General features: G+C 40.6%; 1 protein-coding gene across 2 annotated transcripts in view; it reads right to left on the minus strand.

Moving 5' to 3' along the window:
- HSDL2 (hydroxysteroid dehydrogenase like 2) overlaps positions 1 to 17,130 on the minus strand; it is a gene marked incomplete at both ends in the record, with an annotated part of 66,507 nt that overhangs the window by 13,607 nt on the left and 35,770 nt on the right. For both annotated transcript variants that reach the window (XM_080708344.1, XM_080708343.1), the window contains 3 exons: positions 188 to 337; positions 13,471 to 13,542; positions 16,724 to 16,918. In XM_080708344.1, the coding sequence (XP_080564470.1) occupies positions 188 to 337; positions 13,471 to 13,542; positions 16,724 to 16,918 (417 nt within the window). The remainder of the gene's footprint in view (positions 1 to 187; positions 338 to 13,470; positions 13,543 to 16,723; positions 16,919 to 17,130) is intronic.

Genomic DNA, 17,130 nt, shown 5'->3' on the forward strand with positions numbered 1-17,130 from the left:
TTTTTTTTAATACTGAAAGTATATGTAATGAAACTGTATTTCATATGCATCCATGTACACTGATCTTAACTTAAAAATACAAACCGTTACTTTCTATTCTTGAATGTTAAATTCAAGGACCCTAGATAGTCAACTACCCAAGTTAATCACTAGTAGAGGCTGACTTTTTATCAGACACAGTTCTCACCTGAGAGTTCAAACTGGTAGACTGCTTGCGTGGCTTTCACGACATCATCACTCAGAGAGTCCTTAACAATTCTAAACGTTTCCTCCACAGCTCCAGAACGCGGTTTTGACCGTGGCTGTGCCTTTTCTTCTTTGAATTCTGGAACAGCACCTGCAGAATATTATTCATGTGAATGGCCTTAAAGCCTTGGCAGTGTAAAGCCACACACAGAATTCATTAATTACTAAATGAGACTTGCTACCAAACAGACCTAAATGACCAAATGACTTTTAAATGCATCATCATTTAAAAGCATAAACCAGCTGGGCGTGGTGGCGCACGCTTGTCATCCCCACGCTTGGGAGGCAGAGACAGGAGGATCGCGCAGGTTCGAAGCCAGCCGCGCGCGCTGGCTTAAGAGACCCTGTTTCCAAATAAAAATGTAAAAATAGGTCTGGGAGTGTAGCCCAGAGGTAGAAGGGCTTCCAGGAACCCCAGTACCACCAAAAAATAAAAAATAAAAAATAAAAAAATAAAAGCATAAACCAAACTGATGAAATTTGTAGCCAAACATACCAGCTATGACTATGAATGTAGGTTTATGCTGAGTCAAAGGCTGACATTCAGAAGAGGTTACAACAAAACAAAAAAGTCACAGACGGACCTAAGCAAAACTACTGAAGTTCTAGGGGTGATAATTAATCATCCTTTTATATTCTGAATTTTAAAACCAAATGAGAGCTGGGCATGGTGGCGCACGCTTGTAATCCCCGCGCTTGGGAGGCGGAGACAGGAGGATCGCGCAGGTTCGAAGCCAGCGACCCTGTTTCCAAAAATAAAGAAATAGGTCTGAGAGTGTAGCCCGGATATAGAAGGGCTCCCAGGAACCCCAGTACCACAAAAAAAAAAATTAATAATAATAATAATAAGTAAATAAAAATAAAAAAATAAAACCAAATGAGAAAAAATAGATCCCGAAGTAAGAGAGATGGAGCTCAAAATACCAACTATGAAATTAGTGGAGCTGAAGTGGAGGTTATAGCTTGAACCAACAGCCAAGAGAACTTCCTACTTGCTTTACCTCCAAATTAAATTTATTCACCTAATCTCTTTCCCCAAGGACGGAGCCTACGCCCTCCCACAGAGGTCAGAAGTACACTAAGTAGAGCTCCACTCTGTGAGCACGGAGGACAACTGGCTTGGGAACAGACAATGCTCGGAAGGGCCTGAACTATGTGAGATCAACTTCTCACTCACATCGGTGCCCCCTACTGGACGAAACGGAGGTTGAACTGTTAAGATCATCAAGGCCCCTGTCTGAGAATAGTAAGCCAGAGGGATGGGGGTTATTTGTCAGATTTTTAACTTGAATTCACTTAACCCACTGGTTTGCACAACTCTGCATATGATTAGCCTGGGGAGAAGACAAACGTTCATGGGACTGCCCTGTTCCCATATCGGGGTGCTGTCGGGGTGCTGTCCCCAGTCCAAGTCTCTGTTGCTTTATTTATCCTTCTGGAGCCCCTGGAGTTAGGTAGTTGTCTCCAGGAACAGGTAAGATTAATTCATTAATTAAATTAACTCCAAGGCCAATCTGTCCTCTAGGCTGACAATTAACTCCCGATTGCCCAAATGAAATGATGCCCTGCCATCTTGTCCAGACAACTCACCAAATGTTATTAAATGTCAGATAGCCAATCATGGTGGCATATGCTTGTAATTCCAGTGCTTGAGAGGCTGAGACAGGAGGATCACAGGTTCGCAGCCAGCCTCAGCAACTTAGTGAAACCCTGTTTCAAAATAAAAAAGAAAATAGGGATAGGAGTGTAGCTCAAAAGTAGAATGCCCTTGGTTAAATCCCCAGCACCAAAATAATAAATAAATTAAAAGATAGATAAATAAATAAATGAAAAAAGAAGGAAAAGAAAAGGTCCCCAATGACAATATCTAATACTTTATAACCTTTGTAATTCTTCTATCACTGAGCCAAGCATGGTGGCACACGCCTGTAATCCCAGAATTTAGGAGACTGAGTAGGACCACAGGTTCTAGGACAGCCTCAGCAAAGCAAGTGGTAAGACTCTCCTCAACCCAGCAAGACCCTGTTTCAAAATAAAAATGAAACAGGGCTAGGGGTGTAGCTCAGAGTTAGAAGCCCATGGCTCCAATCCCCAGTATCCTCCCAAAAAGTATCATGTTTATTCTTCCCAGTATATCCTTTAAAATAAATTACTTTCAGTTGTACTCCAGTGCAGATGAATGCGGCACATTGCTAAGACACTAGTATTTAGAAGCCAATTTAAAACCTGAAATGGAGGCGTGTATCCTTTTTGTGTGTGTGTGTGGTACTGGGGATTGAACACAGGGCATTCTAACTCCAAGCTACACTCCCTATTTTTTATTCTTTATTTTGAAACAAGGTTTCACTCAGTTGCCTAGGGCCTCACTAAATAGGAGTTGAGGTTGTCCTCGAACCACAATCCTCCTGTCTCAACCTCCCAAATGCTGGGATTACAAGCATGCACCACCATGCCTGGCCCTATAAGTAAATTTTAAGACTTCAAATGGTAACTTTGGCTATTTATTTATGTTATAGTACAGGGGCATTCTTCTGCAGAACTATACACACCCCAGCCCTTTTTATTTTTTATCTTGAAACAGGGTCTCCCTAGGTTGCTGAGAGTCCTGCTTAATTGCTGAGGCTGGTTTCAAACCTATGATTCTCCTGTCTCAGCCTCCCAAGTACTGAGATTGTAGTAGTGCTATACCATTCCTGGCTTGGCTTTTATTATTAAAAATCTGGTAAATGTCCTCAATCAGAATTACAACCATCAAGAAGTCACACAACAATAAATGTTGGCGAGGACGTGGAGAAGTAGGAACTCTTCTACACTGTTGGTGGGACTGCAATTTAGTGCAGTCTCTATTGAAATCAGCATGGAGATTCCTCAGAAAACTGGGAATGGACCCTCCATATCATCCAACTCTACCACTCCTGGTATCTTTCCAAAAGGGTTGAAATCAGAGTACTACAGTAATAGATGCATACCCATGTTCACAGCAGCACAATTCACAATAGCTGAATTGTGGAACCAATCTAGGTGTCTATCAACAGTAAATAGATTACAATATCATGGGATATACAACATGGAATTCTACTCAGCAATAAAGAACAAGATCATGTCATTTGCAGGAAAGCAGAAGGACCTGGAGAATATTATGTTAAGTAAAATTAGCCAGTCATTGCTGGGTGAGGTGGCGCACGCTTGTAATCCCCGCGCTTGGGAGGCTGAGACAGGAGGATCACACAGGTTCGAAGCCAGCCTCAGCTATTTAGTGAGGCTCTCAGCAACTTAGTGAGACCTTGTTTCCAAATAAAAATATAAAAAATAGGTCTGGGAGTATAGCCCGGAGGTAGAAAGCCCCTGAGTTCTGCACCCAGTCCCACCAAAAAAGAAAGAAAAAAAAAAAGATCAGCCAGTCACAGCAAGTGAAGAGTCATATGTTTTTCTCTCATATGCGGAAGCTAGGGAGTAATCCAGATACCAGAAGGGCTTCAGATAGTGAAGAAAAACCCCAGTGAAGCCAGGGAAGTGGTCTGGTGGGGGAGGGGAAGAGGGAAGATCAAAGAAGAAATCAAGTCCATTGACATTGTATACATATGTGAGCATACCGATGCCAATCTCAATACACCGTATGGAGAGAAGAGGAAGTAGGGAGGAAGGCAGGGAAAGCCCACCAAGTGCTGTGTGCATGTATGTCACCATCACTATGAACTGCATTATGATATGAGACTACAATGCACCAATAAAAATATAAAAAATAAATTTAAATTTAAATCTGGTAACTGAATTAAAAAAAAAAAAGTTTTCAAAGAAAGAACTTTAGCCGGGCGTAGTGGCACACACTTGTAATCCCAGAATTTGGGAGGTGGAGACCAGAGGATCTCAGTTCATGGACAGCCTCAGCTACTTAGCAAGACCCTTCGCTGAGAACTCAGTGAGACCCTGTTTCAAAATAAAGAATAAAATATAGAAAAAAATTTTTAAATGGGGTGTAGCTCAGAGGTGCAATGCCCGAGTTCCATCCCAGTACCACAAAAAAAAAGAACTTAAAAAAAGGCCCAAATGACTTAGCAGATGATATATTTTAAACATTCAAAGAAAAGAGCATAAAAAAAAGTTAGCTGGGTGTATTGGCACATTCCTGTAATCCCAATACTTGGGAGGCTAAGACAGGAAGACCACAGATTCAAGGACATCCTCAGTAACTTAATGAGACTCAGCAACCTGAGACTGTTTCAAAACAAAAAAATTAAAAAGGGGCTGGGATACATCCCAGAGGTAGAATAAACCTGGGTTCAACCCCCAGTCCCACCAAAAACAGAAAGAAGTTACTGAATTCTTTTACCATATTCAAAATTATAACCAATATAATACTCTAAAAGAAATGTATACACAAAATATCAGATTTTTTAAAAAAATCCTGTGTGTGTGTGTGTGTGTGTGTGTGTGTGTGTGTGTGTGTGTGTGTAAGGGGGGGGGGAATCCTGTGAACTGAACCCAGGGGCATTCTACCCCTGAGCTACACTCCCAAACCTTTTATTTTTTGTTATAAAGCAGAGTCTCACGAAGTTGCTGAGGCTAGTCTTGAACCTACAAACCTCCTGTCTCAGACTCCCAAGTACTGGGATTACAGATGTGTGCCATCATATCAGGCTTGCGCGCGCGCTGTCTCTCTCTCTCTCTCCCTCTCTCTCTCTCTCTCTCTCTCTCTCTCTGTGTGTGTGTGTGTGTGTGTGTGTGTGTGTGTGTGTGTGTTACTCGAGATTGAACCCAGGGGCATTCTACCTCTAAGCTGAACCCCACGCCCTATTTTATTTTTATTTCGAAGCAGGGGCATACGAGGCTGATGAGAGTCCCACTATTTGCTGAGGCTGTCCTCAAACCTGCAATCCTCCTGTCTCAGGCTCCCAAACAGTGGGGTTACAGGCATGTAAAATGAAACCGAGCTTTTTAAAAATTCATTCATTTATTTCCTTTTGCTTCTGAAGATTGAACCCCACCCAGATTTTTTAAAAATCTATCTTACACTATCTAATATCTTACTTAAGGGTAAAATCTAAAAGTTTTCCATCAAAATTAATAATAAAGCCGGGTGTGATGGTGCACAGTTATAATCCCAGCATTTGGGAGGCTGAGACAAGGATAGCAGTTTGCGGACAGCCTCAGTTATTTATGAGGCCCTCTGCAACTTAGTGAGACCCTGTTTCAAAATAAAGAATTAAAAATAGGGCAGGGGGTGTGGCTCGGAGGTCAAATGCCTCTGGGTTCCATCCCCAGACCCGGAAAGAAAGAAAGAAAGAAAGAAAGAAAGAAAGAAAGAAAGAAAGAAAGAAAGAAAGAAAGAAAGAAAGGAAGGAAGGAAGGAAGGAAGGAAGGAAGGAAGGAAGGAAGAAAGAGGAAGGAAAGAAGGAAGGAAGGAAGAGGAAAGGAAAGGAAAGGAAAGGAAAAGAAAAGAAAAGAAAAGAAAAGAAAAGAAAAGAAAGAAAAGAGACACAAAAACTGTTTCAGAATGCTGAAGTAGTTGTCCAGGGTCATAGTGATAGGTGACAGTGGCAGGATCTCAACCCAGACCTGTCTCATTCCATACCCTATCCTTTCAGTGTCTAGTACCATTCTATTAGAAACTATTACAAATCTTTTAAAAAATAAAAAAATCCACAAAGGTGAGCAAATATATATAAAAGTTAGTTACTCCTTTTTATTTATAATTTCCCTTGTTCCATAAAGCATTTCAATTTAATTAAATAAAAATAATTCAAGAATGAATTTTAAAAGCCAGGCATGATAACACAGGCTTATAATCCCAGCCTGAGGCACGAGGACTGAAACCTTGATGAGTGTGGACAATTTAGTGGGACCCTGTCTTGAAATGAAATTTTTTTTAAAAAAGAAAAAGGCTAGGAATTGTAGCTCAGTGGTATAGTACTTGCCTAGCATATACAAGCTCCTGGGTTCAATTCTCAGTACCCAAAATAAATAAAGAAAAAAGAAAAAGAAGAAAGGAAAGAAAAGAGAATTAAAATAAAAAGAAGTGAGCTAGGTTTTCAAGCGGCAACTGGGGTGCTCAGCAACTCACCCAAGGCTGTGTACGGTAAGAAGCATAGCAGCAATTTGAATGCAGTCTGTCTGACTCTACAGCCTGCAGTTTTCTCCACTGAGAATACGTCTTCCATATTTCTTTCTGGATCCAACTGTCTAATTTGTATACAGCCAACACAGAGGCTGAGCATAGACCCACGATCTGAACTCACCCAGCATGGCCCGAGCAGAGACTGCCAAAGCAAGGGTAGCAAAGACACAGGCTCCCTTCATGTTTCCATGGGCAGGGAATGTATAGACTTTTACTAGTTACACAAGGAAGAATCACATTTGTCACACGAGTAACTGCCTGAACTCCTCCCTTACTGGTGAGTAACTGCTCCAGGTGATTTGTGTATTAATCATGAATTTTCTGAGAAGCCAAAGAGATTGCAGCAAAAACTTGAGTTTAGCCCTGAAGGACATTTGCTGAGAGATACACTATCATTTAGCCCTTGGAATACCTAGACATATGCACAATGACTTGGCACTGGAGAATGAAACTTCAGGAGATAAAACTGTTATATATCTGAAAAGTACAGTCAGTAGACTACAAATGTGTAAGCTTCAGTGACAAAGAGATACCTAGAGCATTTCAGTAACTTTAAAAGAAAAACACTTAGAGCTAGTAGCCCAACAAAGCCCCTCATAACTTCACTCTAAGTAAATATAAAATGGTACTTTAAAGAGGAAGGGGTACCATGCATGGTGGTGTACACTTGTAATCCTAGTACTTGGGAGAATGGGATAGAAGGATTGCAGGTTTGAGGCCAGCCTCATCTACTTAGTGAGGCCCCCCACAACTTAGTGAGACCTTGTTTCAAAATTAGTACTGGGGCAGGGCATGGTAGCACACGCTTGAAATCCCAATACTTGGGAGGCAGAGATAGAAGGATTGCAGGCCTGAAGCCAGCTTCAACAACTTGCCAAGACCCTCCACAACTCAGTGAAACCCTGTTTCCAAATAAGAAATAAAACTGGGTGGGGGATTTAGCTCAAAGGTAGAATGCCTCTGGGTTCAATCCCTAGTGCCACACAAAAATATAATAGTGCTGGGGGTGTAGCTCAGATGTAGAATGCCCCTGAGTACAATATCCACTTCTTCAATAAAATAAAAAAGAAAAAAACAGTGGAGGTGGGGAGTGTACCTCAATGGTGGTAGAGTGCTTGCCTGGCATGTGCAAAGCCCCAGGTTCAGTCCTCAGCACTGCAAAAAGTACCAAAAAACAAAAAACAAGACAAATACCAAACATCACTTGGACTTACACACAAATCTGTTGTCTGAATCTAGGAAGAATGTTCAGTAATTCTAATGTACAGAGCCAGCCAAAGAAACACAGGCCTGCATGTGCTTTGCCTCATGAAAGATCTCAAAGAGGGAGCAGCTGGGCCTATCTAAACCAGAGACAGGCGCTGGCCTATTTAGACCATCGATCACAGTCCGGCCTGTACCAACCAGAAGACTAGGAGTTGTCCTTCTGTATTATCAGTGTTGTCTTTCAAGAAAGACTTGATATTATTCCTCATTCTCATCTTTGAAATCAAAGTTCAAAGCTTACAGCTGCCAAACAAGATAGGAGCAGAGGACGGGGGAGTTGTGTGGGGACCTGGGAAGCACAGCCCGTAGCATGTCCGACAAGGTGGGAGGGAAGAACTGCCTGGCAGCAGAGCACACTGGAAAGAGGAGTCTGAGAAGAGGTTAAAACGGCCCCCGTCAGCCTTGCATACCGGTGCCAGTTATGTACCTCACAGGCAACAACCATGTCAGCTCCGAGAAAGGAATTCCATCACGTAGACAGGAGCGGGACCAAAAGCAACTCACATATCCCTAAAATTGACTTCACTAGCTCCACGGCTCCCACTAATAAGATGACAAATTAACAAAGAAAAACCTACTGTTTATGAGAAGGTAATTTAACACAAGGGTAACGCAAGATTATGCTGAAAAGCAAAATCCTCCCTCTCTCTCTCTCTCTCCCTATTTGATTTTACCTCTGGGCTACACCTTCAGCCCTTTATTAAATTTTGAAACAGGGTCTCACTCAGTTGCTGAGGGCCTTGCTAAATTGCTGAGAGTGGCCTTGAACCTGCAATCCTCCTGTCTAAGACTCCCAAGTACTAGGATTACAGGTGTGTGCCACCACATCCAGTGCAAAAGTCTACCTCTAAAAATAATTTAGTATGAAGCCAAGAATTCCTCTACATGATTATGATGTGTTGATCTCAGTCATAAAATGTGCCAGTCTGGTGGAGGATGCTGAAGATGGGGGAGACTATGTATGTGTGGGGTTTGGAGAATATGATTATCTGTATACCTCTCAATTTGTTGTAAAACTAAAACTACTATGAAAAATAAAGTCTTCAAAACACTGAGAGATGGGTATGGTGGCACACACTTGTAATCCCAGTACCTGGGAGGCTGAGACAGGAGGTTCGCAGGTTCACAGCCAGCCTCAGCTACTTAGTGAGGTCCTCTGCAACTTAGTGAGACCCTGTTTCAAAATAAAGAATAAAAAATAGGGCTGGGGGTGTAGCTCGGAGGTAGAATGCCCCTGGGTTCAATCCCCAGTACCGCAAAATAAAAAAACACTATGAAACAGGTAGAGAAAATCAAACATAGCTGACAAAATGAGAAGACAATAGGAAAAAGTAAAAAAAAAAAATTGTGGAAACTTGAGAAACAAAAGCACAATAGAAAAATCAAAATAAACATTAGACGTAACACAAAACAGAAATCAAACTGTAGAGCCAAGTGTGGTGGCACACAACTATAATAATCCCAGTTCCTAGGAGGCTGAGACAGGAGGATGGCAGGTTTAAAGCCAGCCTTAGCAATTTAGTGAGGCTCTCTTTAACTTAGTAAGACCTTGTTTCCAAAGTAAAAAAAAAAAAAAAAAAGAAGAAAAATTTGGTTTGGGGATGTAGCCTGGAGATAGAAGGCCCTTGGTTTCCATTCCCAGTACCCAGTACCACACAAAAAGAAAGAAAAGAAAGAAAACAAATCAGACTGTTCTCTACAATATAGAGGATAAACCTGACAAGGTTTCCAATAATACAGAAAAAAAAGAGAATAATGAGAAGTAGTGATAACTGTAGAGAAAAGGGAAAATGTACACAACCTGGGAAGAAGAGTTCCTGAGGAGAATCCACAACTGAAACAGAAGCAAAACCACAAGAGAATAAAAATAAACTGGAGGGGGAAAAAATAGAACGTGTGAGCTCCTGCATTCTATTGGGGAGTGTGGATGAGAAAACCAGCAGAGAAATGACAATATTTATGACAAGGAACAAAACATTAATTTGTAATCAGGCATCCATTTACAATAATTACACACATGTGATATAAATTAACATACACAGAACAAGTTCCAGAAAAATGTTAACACGGGTTGGTATTATTATAAATAGAGTATGCAACAGAGAGGTAAACTCAGCCGGGTCTGGTGTTCCACATCTATAATCCCAGTAACTTGGGAAGCTGAGACAGACAGATCATAGGTTTGAGGCTAGACTCAAAAACTCAGCAAGACACTCACAGCAACTTAGTAAAAACCTGTTTCAAATTTTAAAAATAAAAAAAGGGCTGGAGGCATAGCTCAGATGCAGAATACCCTGGCTTCAATTCAATACAACAAAATAAAAATTAGTAATAATTTTTAAAAGGTAAACTTTCCCACTTTGGAAATCAGGGATACACCCAGGCCTGGTAACTTATGAAGCAAATATGTGATGGATCTGGATTTGGACGCGAAAAATCACCTGAAAAGAGATGTTAGACCAAAGGCAAATAGACTGGACAAATATACCTGTGCAAATGTATCATTCATCTACAGAAAATGGCAATTAGAATTGCTATTCGGAGCCAAGCATAATAAAAAATAAAATAAGCTGGAGGCGTAGCTCAGAGGTAGAATGACCCTGGGTTCAATCCATAGTACCACAAAAAAAAAAAAAAAAAAAAAAAAAGAATTGCTGAATTGCTATTATGGAACCAGACAGAAGAGGGAGATACAGAGGTTCTCTGTAGCGTTATTTGGGGAAGTCAGTCAAGGCTTCAAGGGTGAGAAGTAAGAGCATTCTTTATATGAAGATGCCTACAGGCAAAATCACCCCTATCAAAGCCAGGAAAACTTATCTCACATTCTATTTATTTAACCTCTCTTGTTCTTATTCCACAGTCAGAAAACAACCTGATTATGATTCTGTTCCCTGAGTAATTATGCCCAAAGGGAGAAAATGTGCTGGTTACAGCAACTGTGTGCTTAGTCCATGGGCTAGCAACTCCTCATAATACATTAATAATGGGATAACTAGGGAAAAGAATAAGCTAGTTTCAAGGACTTTTAAATATTAGGCATTAGAAAAACCAGTTAAGAAGCCAGGCATGGTGGAATACATTTACAATCCCAGTACTTGGGAGGCTGAGACAAGGAGGATCACAGATTAGAGGTCAGCCTCAGCAAGTAGTGAGACTCATCAACCTCATGAGACCCTGTTTCAAAATAAAAATAAAACGCCGGGCGTGGTGGCGCACGCTTGTAATCCCCGCGCTTGGGAGGCTGAGACAGGAGGATCGCACAGGTTCGAAGCCAGCCGCGACGCGCTGGCTTAGGAGACCCTGTTTCCAAATAAAAAAATGTAAAAATAGGTCTGGGAGTGTAGCCCAGAAGTAGAAGGGCTTCCAGGAACTCCAGTACCACCAAAAAAAAAAAAAAAATAAAAAAATAAATAAAAATAAAATAGGGCTGGGGAGGTAGCTCAGAGGTAGAATGCCCCTAGGTTCAATCCCCAGTACCACAAAAAAAAAGAAAGAAAGAAAGAAAGAAAGAAAGAAAGAAAGAAAGAAAGAAAGAAAGAAAGAAAGAAAGAAGAAAGAGAAAGAAAGAAGGAAGAAAGCAAGCAGGCAGGCAGGCAGGCAGGCCAATAAAGTATACTAAAGACACACTTTGAAATCAGAGACATGTGAGTTCAAATCCAGGCCCTGACATCTGCCAGTTGTATGACTATATCTGTTAATTAGGATAATAATATCTGCCTTATTGCTGCTTAAGTATTAAACAAAACACAAAGAAACTGGCCCAGAATGTGGCACATGGTAAATGCTCAGCTAAGTATTTGTCATAAACAAGATGAAGATACATGATCAATAAAGTGTTTTTTACTTAAAATCTAGAGTTTACTTATTTATTTTAGTATTGGGGATTGAGTCTAAGGTCATTCTACCTCTGAGCTATACCACGATCCCCTTTTTATTTTTTATTTGTGAAAGAAGGTCTTGCTAAATTGCTGAGGTCTCTCTAAATTACCATGTGCTGGCATCAAATCTGTGACCCTCCTGTCTAGGCCTCCCTAGAACTAGAATTATAGGCATGTGCCACCAAACCCAGTTTACAATCTAGAATTTTTTAAAACTCAGTTCAAGCAGGGTATAGTGGCACACACCTATAATCCTAGTACTTGGGAGGATGAGACAGGAAGATAACAGGTTTGAAGACAGTCCCCCTACTTAAGGAGGCCTTCAGCAACTTAATGAAACCCTGTTTTTTAAAATAAAAAATAAAATAGGGCTGGGGATGTAGCTCTATGGTAGAATGCCTCTGGATTCAATCCCCAGTACCATAAATATAGAAATAAATAAACAAAGCAGCTCACACATGTCTTCCTCCAAAAGATAGGCCCAAAAGCAGGATTTGGGCTTGCCTAACTTGAAAACCATACTCTTAAAGACTTTATAGGCTCTCTAGGTAATTTCAGCCACTCTGTAAGAGGCCTTTTGAGGACTGATTTTTTGTTTGTCTGTTTGTTTTAATACTTTGCTATCAAGTAGCAACTGAGTCAAAGATTTAATTTTTAAAAGTTATCACTGGGTAGTGAGATTATAAGTCACTATTTTCCTTTTTAGAGTTTTCAATTTTTCTATTGCACAAAAAAGTCATGCTATTATCTAAGTAATATTCTTAAATATCCTCAAAAATATGGACAAAGAAAAGATAACCAAAAAAGTAAGAATAAACTGGAAATAAGGTCTGGCACTAACATACATTATGGTAAGGTCCTCTAGATTTGCTACAGATATAGTGAGTATCAGCCTTCTAAAGATACCTACGATCATTTAAGAGATTCACACCATCTTTAAGATTAAAATAAGCAGAGCCTTTTTTTTGTTTTTTTTGGTGGTACTGGGGGTGGAACCAGGGGCTTTCTATCACCGGACTATACACCCCCCCCCGACCTATTTTTTTTTTTATATTTGATTTGGAAACAGGGTCTCACTAAGTTGCTGAGAGCCTCACTAAGTAGCTGAGGCTGGCTTTGAACCTGTGCGATCCTCCTGTCTCAGCCTCCCAAGTGCAGGGATTATAAGCACGTGCCACCACCTCCGGCTTAGCAGAGCCATGCTTGTTAGTAACCCTGGGAGAGTTCTTCCCAGGGGAATCTGTTAAAGAGCAGTCTCTCTGACATCTTGCAGGAAGGCAGGCACAACGCCAGAACACCAGTGCTCAAAACTCAACTCAGACCAACCCCAGGGGCCTACAGTTAGAGTAATAAAAAGAGGAGTAAAACCAAAACCTCCTCTGAAGTCAATGCTTTCACAAAGCAGTCTCACAGTACAAACTGAAAATGGTGATAGATGAATTATGATGTGACACATTTTACCTCAAAGTAAAAGACCAACTGAAGACAGTGTCAAGGAAAATGAATAAAGCTTCAACAACTTCTTGAAAGAAAAAAAAAAGCCAGGCATGGAGGCGGACACCTGTAACCCCAGTCCCTGGGAGGCTAAGACAGGAGGGTCACAAGGTGGAGGACAGTCTCAGCAAAGTAGCAAGATTCTCAGCAACTAATGTAGCAAGACCCTGTTACAAAACAAAAATAGGGCTGGGCGCAAAGCTTGGAGGTAGAATGCCCCCGGGTTCAATCCCCAGCACCACAAAAAATAAAAGCAAAAAAAGAATGTATTAAGAGCTTATTGGTAGACAGGAAAAAAAAACCTTTGTTGCTAGTATTAACTGAGAACTCCTATACTTTTAGTACAAATCACAAAATGGTTTAGAAGCAGAAAGAAGAAACATCACTGTTATAGGATCAAGTCTATGTTTTAGAAGAAATACATAAGTTAGTGTCTGTATTTTCCTACATAAAATATGGTCTAGATCTTACCAGATGATTCCAGTTGCTTGCTTAATTCATCTGGGTGTTCATCCAAGAAGAAATCTGGTAATAAAGGATGGCCTGAAAAATTGACCCCAAAAATATATCAGGTTAATATACAAACATTTTACCACCTATTTAATAAACATATATATAATAAACACCTATATAATAAACATTTGTTCTAAGATTACTCTGGAGAAATGAAAAAGGCCCCCATGAGAGCTGTTAAGTAAACGTTCCCATAACTCAGTTATCCTTTTCTCCTGTGAAAATTTCATCTTTGATATCTAATTAAAAACATTAGCCGAGGATGGTGGCGCACGCTTGTAATCCTTGCATTTGGAAGGCTGAGACAGGCGGTTTGCAGACAGCCTCAGCTACTTAATGAGGCCCTTTGCAACTCAGTGAGACCCTGTTTCAAAATAAAGAATGAGGGGGGAGAGGGGACCAAAAATAGTTTAAATGTATACCATTTATGTTCAATAAAAATTTTGTTTAAAAAATATTTCATGAAAAAAATAAAAAAAATAAAGAATGAAATATAGGACTGGAGGTGTAGCTTGGAGGTAGAATGCCCCTGGGTTCCACCCCCAGTACCACAAAAACAAGCAAAGAAAAAACAAAACAAAATAAATAATGATAACAACAGCAACAGAAACTGTGATGTAAAGTCTTTATCTGGGATTTGAGGTGCCTTTGCCCCCTTATCCTCAGAACCCTTTAGTACCACATCACTCCCAGTACTCAGGACTCTCAGCTCACCTGGTCTCCTGAGCACAGGGGTCTTCTTAGGAGGGCTGGCTTCCCAGCAACAATATATTTGTATCAAGTTCTTTTTTTTCTTTTCTCTGTCTCTCTCTCTGTCTCTCTCTGTCTCTCTCTCTCTCTCTCTCTCTCTCTCTCTCTCTCTCTCTCTCTCTCTCTCTCTCTCTCTCTCTTTGGTGTGTGTGTATGTGTGTAGTAGTGGAGATTGAATTCAGTGCTATTCTACCTCTGAGCTATACCCCAGTCCTATTTTTTTTTTTTTAATTTTGAAACAGGGTCTTAGTTACCATGTGCTGGCCTTAAACCTGCCTGCAATTCTCCTGACTCCACCTCCCACATAATAGATTACAGGCATGAGCCACTGTACCCAGCTTACAAAATTCCATGTTGGGTTTTTTTTGTTGTTGTTGTTGTTTTGGTGGTACTGGGGATGGAACCCTTCTACCTCTGGGCTACACTCCCAGACTTATTTTATTTATTTGTTTGTTTGTTTTTCTTTTTTTGCGGGTCTGGGGATGGAACCCAGAGGCATTTGACCTTCAAGCTACACCCCCTGGCCAATTTTGTATTCTTACTTTTGAAACAGGGTCTCACTGAGTTGCAGAGGGTATTTTATATTTTTATTTGGAAACAGAGTCTCTTAAGCTGGCACGGCTGGCTTCAAACCTGCGTGATCCTCCTGTCTCCCCCTCCCAAGCGCGGGGATTACAAGCGTGCGCCACCATGCCCAGCAAATTCCATGTTCTTAATCACTAAACATTATTTTATTAATCACAAGCATGGGATGTCTATGAAGTTAAATAAATAATGTATATGCAAGGGGTTTGCAAAACTGCAATTAGCTATTTAATATAGTCAGAACTGAAAAGACAGGCAGGGATGACACAAATATAAACGTATGGTTTCTGTTACCTATGAGCTCAGTTCAATGAATAATATTTAAAATATGCTTTAGTACAAATAAATATAACTTCCATTTCTGGTTATGGTGTCTATTATTTAAAACGTTTACCTATTTATTTACTTGAGACAGGGTCTCACTATATCGTCTAGTCTGGCCCCAACTCCTAGGCTCAAACAATCTTCTAGCCTCAGCTTCCTGAGTGAGTGGTCCATGCACCACTGTACCCAGCTTACAATATATTACATTTTAATATAAAGCCAAAATCCATTAGCATCTGCATTTTCAGAGAAAGTTATTTTTGAATGAAGAAATCTTCTGGAAACTTCTCTAATCAGACCATTGTACATAAGACAGTATGTCTGCACCAATGTACCTTCACCATCTGTCATTAAGCTACTCTAAGAGACTGCACTTAAAAAATAAACATTTGGAATGTGTCCACAATCTGAAAGGCTTTTTGTTAAAAAAAAAAAAAAAAAACGCTATATCATCTGTCACATATCCCTGGATAAAGTATTTAATTTTTTTTAATATTTTTTTTCAAGTCTGGGGATGAAACCCAGGGGCATTTGACCTCCGAGCTACATCCCCTACCCAATTTTTTTTATTCTTTATTTTGAAACAGGATCTCACTAAGTTACGGAGGGCCTCACTAAAATAGCTGAGGCTGTTTGTGAACCACGATCCTCTGGTCTCAGCCTCCCAAATGCTGGGATTACAAGCGTGCGCCACCATGCCCGGCTTTAAAATCTTTAATTTTAACATCAACTTTAAAAACTAATTTCCAGCCTCCAGCACCTGGGAGGCTAAGACATGAGGATGGCAGGTTCAAGACCAGCCACAGCAACTTAGCTAGATTCTCAGTAACGTAGTAAAATCCTGTTTCAAAACAAAAAAAATTATAAAAGGGATGGGGTGTAACTTGGATATAGAATGCCCCTGGGTTCAACCTCCCCAATAAAAAAAAAAAAAAAGCCCAGAAGGTGAATTTCCATTTTTGGTTCAAACCTTGAAAATGGCTGGTGCTAAGACAACATCCTGTGCCTGCCTATCAGTTCACTTACAAGACCCCCAACTCACTTCTATTTGTCCTTCCTCTCTTTTTTCAAGTAGAGTTGGTTCCTGGAAGCCCTTCTACCTCGGGGATACACTCCCAGACCTATTTTATACTTTTTTTTATTTGCAGCTGGCTTCGAACCTGTGTGATCCTCCTGTCTCCGCCTCCCAAGCACGGGAATCACAAGCATGTGCCACCACGCCTGGCAAACATTCACTTTTTGGTGGTACTGGGGGTGGAACCCAGAGGCTTTCTACCTCCGAGCTATACTCCCAGATATATATATATATAATTTTTTTTTAATTTGGAAACAGGGTCTCACTCAGTTGCTGACAGCCTCACTAACCAGCTGAGGCTGGCTTCGAACCCGTGTGATCCTCCTGTCTCAGCCTCCCAAGCGCGGGGATTACAAGCGTGCGCCACCACGCCAGGCTTTCACTTTTTAATCACACAAACACTCAGACAAAACAGGTATGTTTACTGTAGAAAATGTGGAAAAACACATCATTACTTTCAAAAAGTGCAAGCCTTACCTGGTTTAATTGCATAAACATCAAAATTTTTTATTCCTTCTTCTTTTAAGATATTTTCATCAATAATAAAATTGCCAGTAAATGTTTTTGGCTTTTTGAAAATGGAATAGGCAGCATCTGCAATAATATCGACTTTCCTACACTGGCTTTCAACACCAGAGCCTCCCAGCATATCCATGGCGGCGGTGTGGATAGCTGTGGAGGAAAAGCACATAGACATCTGTGACTTCAAACTGAACAGAAAGACCACCTGGTAACCAGCAAGCACCTCCCCTCTACTACTAAGGTTAAGGCCTTTATTTCTCAGAAGACATAAAGGTCCAGAAAGACTAAGACGATCTGCTAAGTGATCTATAAAAAGAACTGGACTGAAAGCACTTTTTTTTTTTTTTTGGTACTGGGGATAG

This window comes from Muscardinus avellanarius (assembly GCF_963383645.1).
Source record: "Muscardinus avellanarius genome assembly, chromosome: 13".
In the NCBI taxonomy this organism is placed as follows: Eukaryota; Metazoa; Chordata; class Mammalia; order Rodentia; family Gliridae; genus Muscardinus; species Muscardinus avellanarius.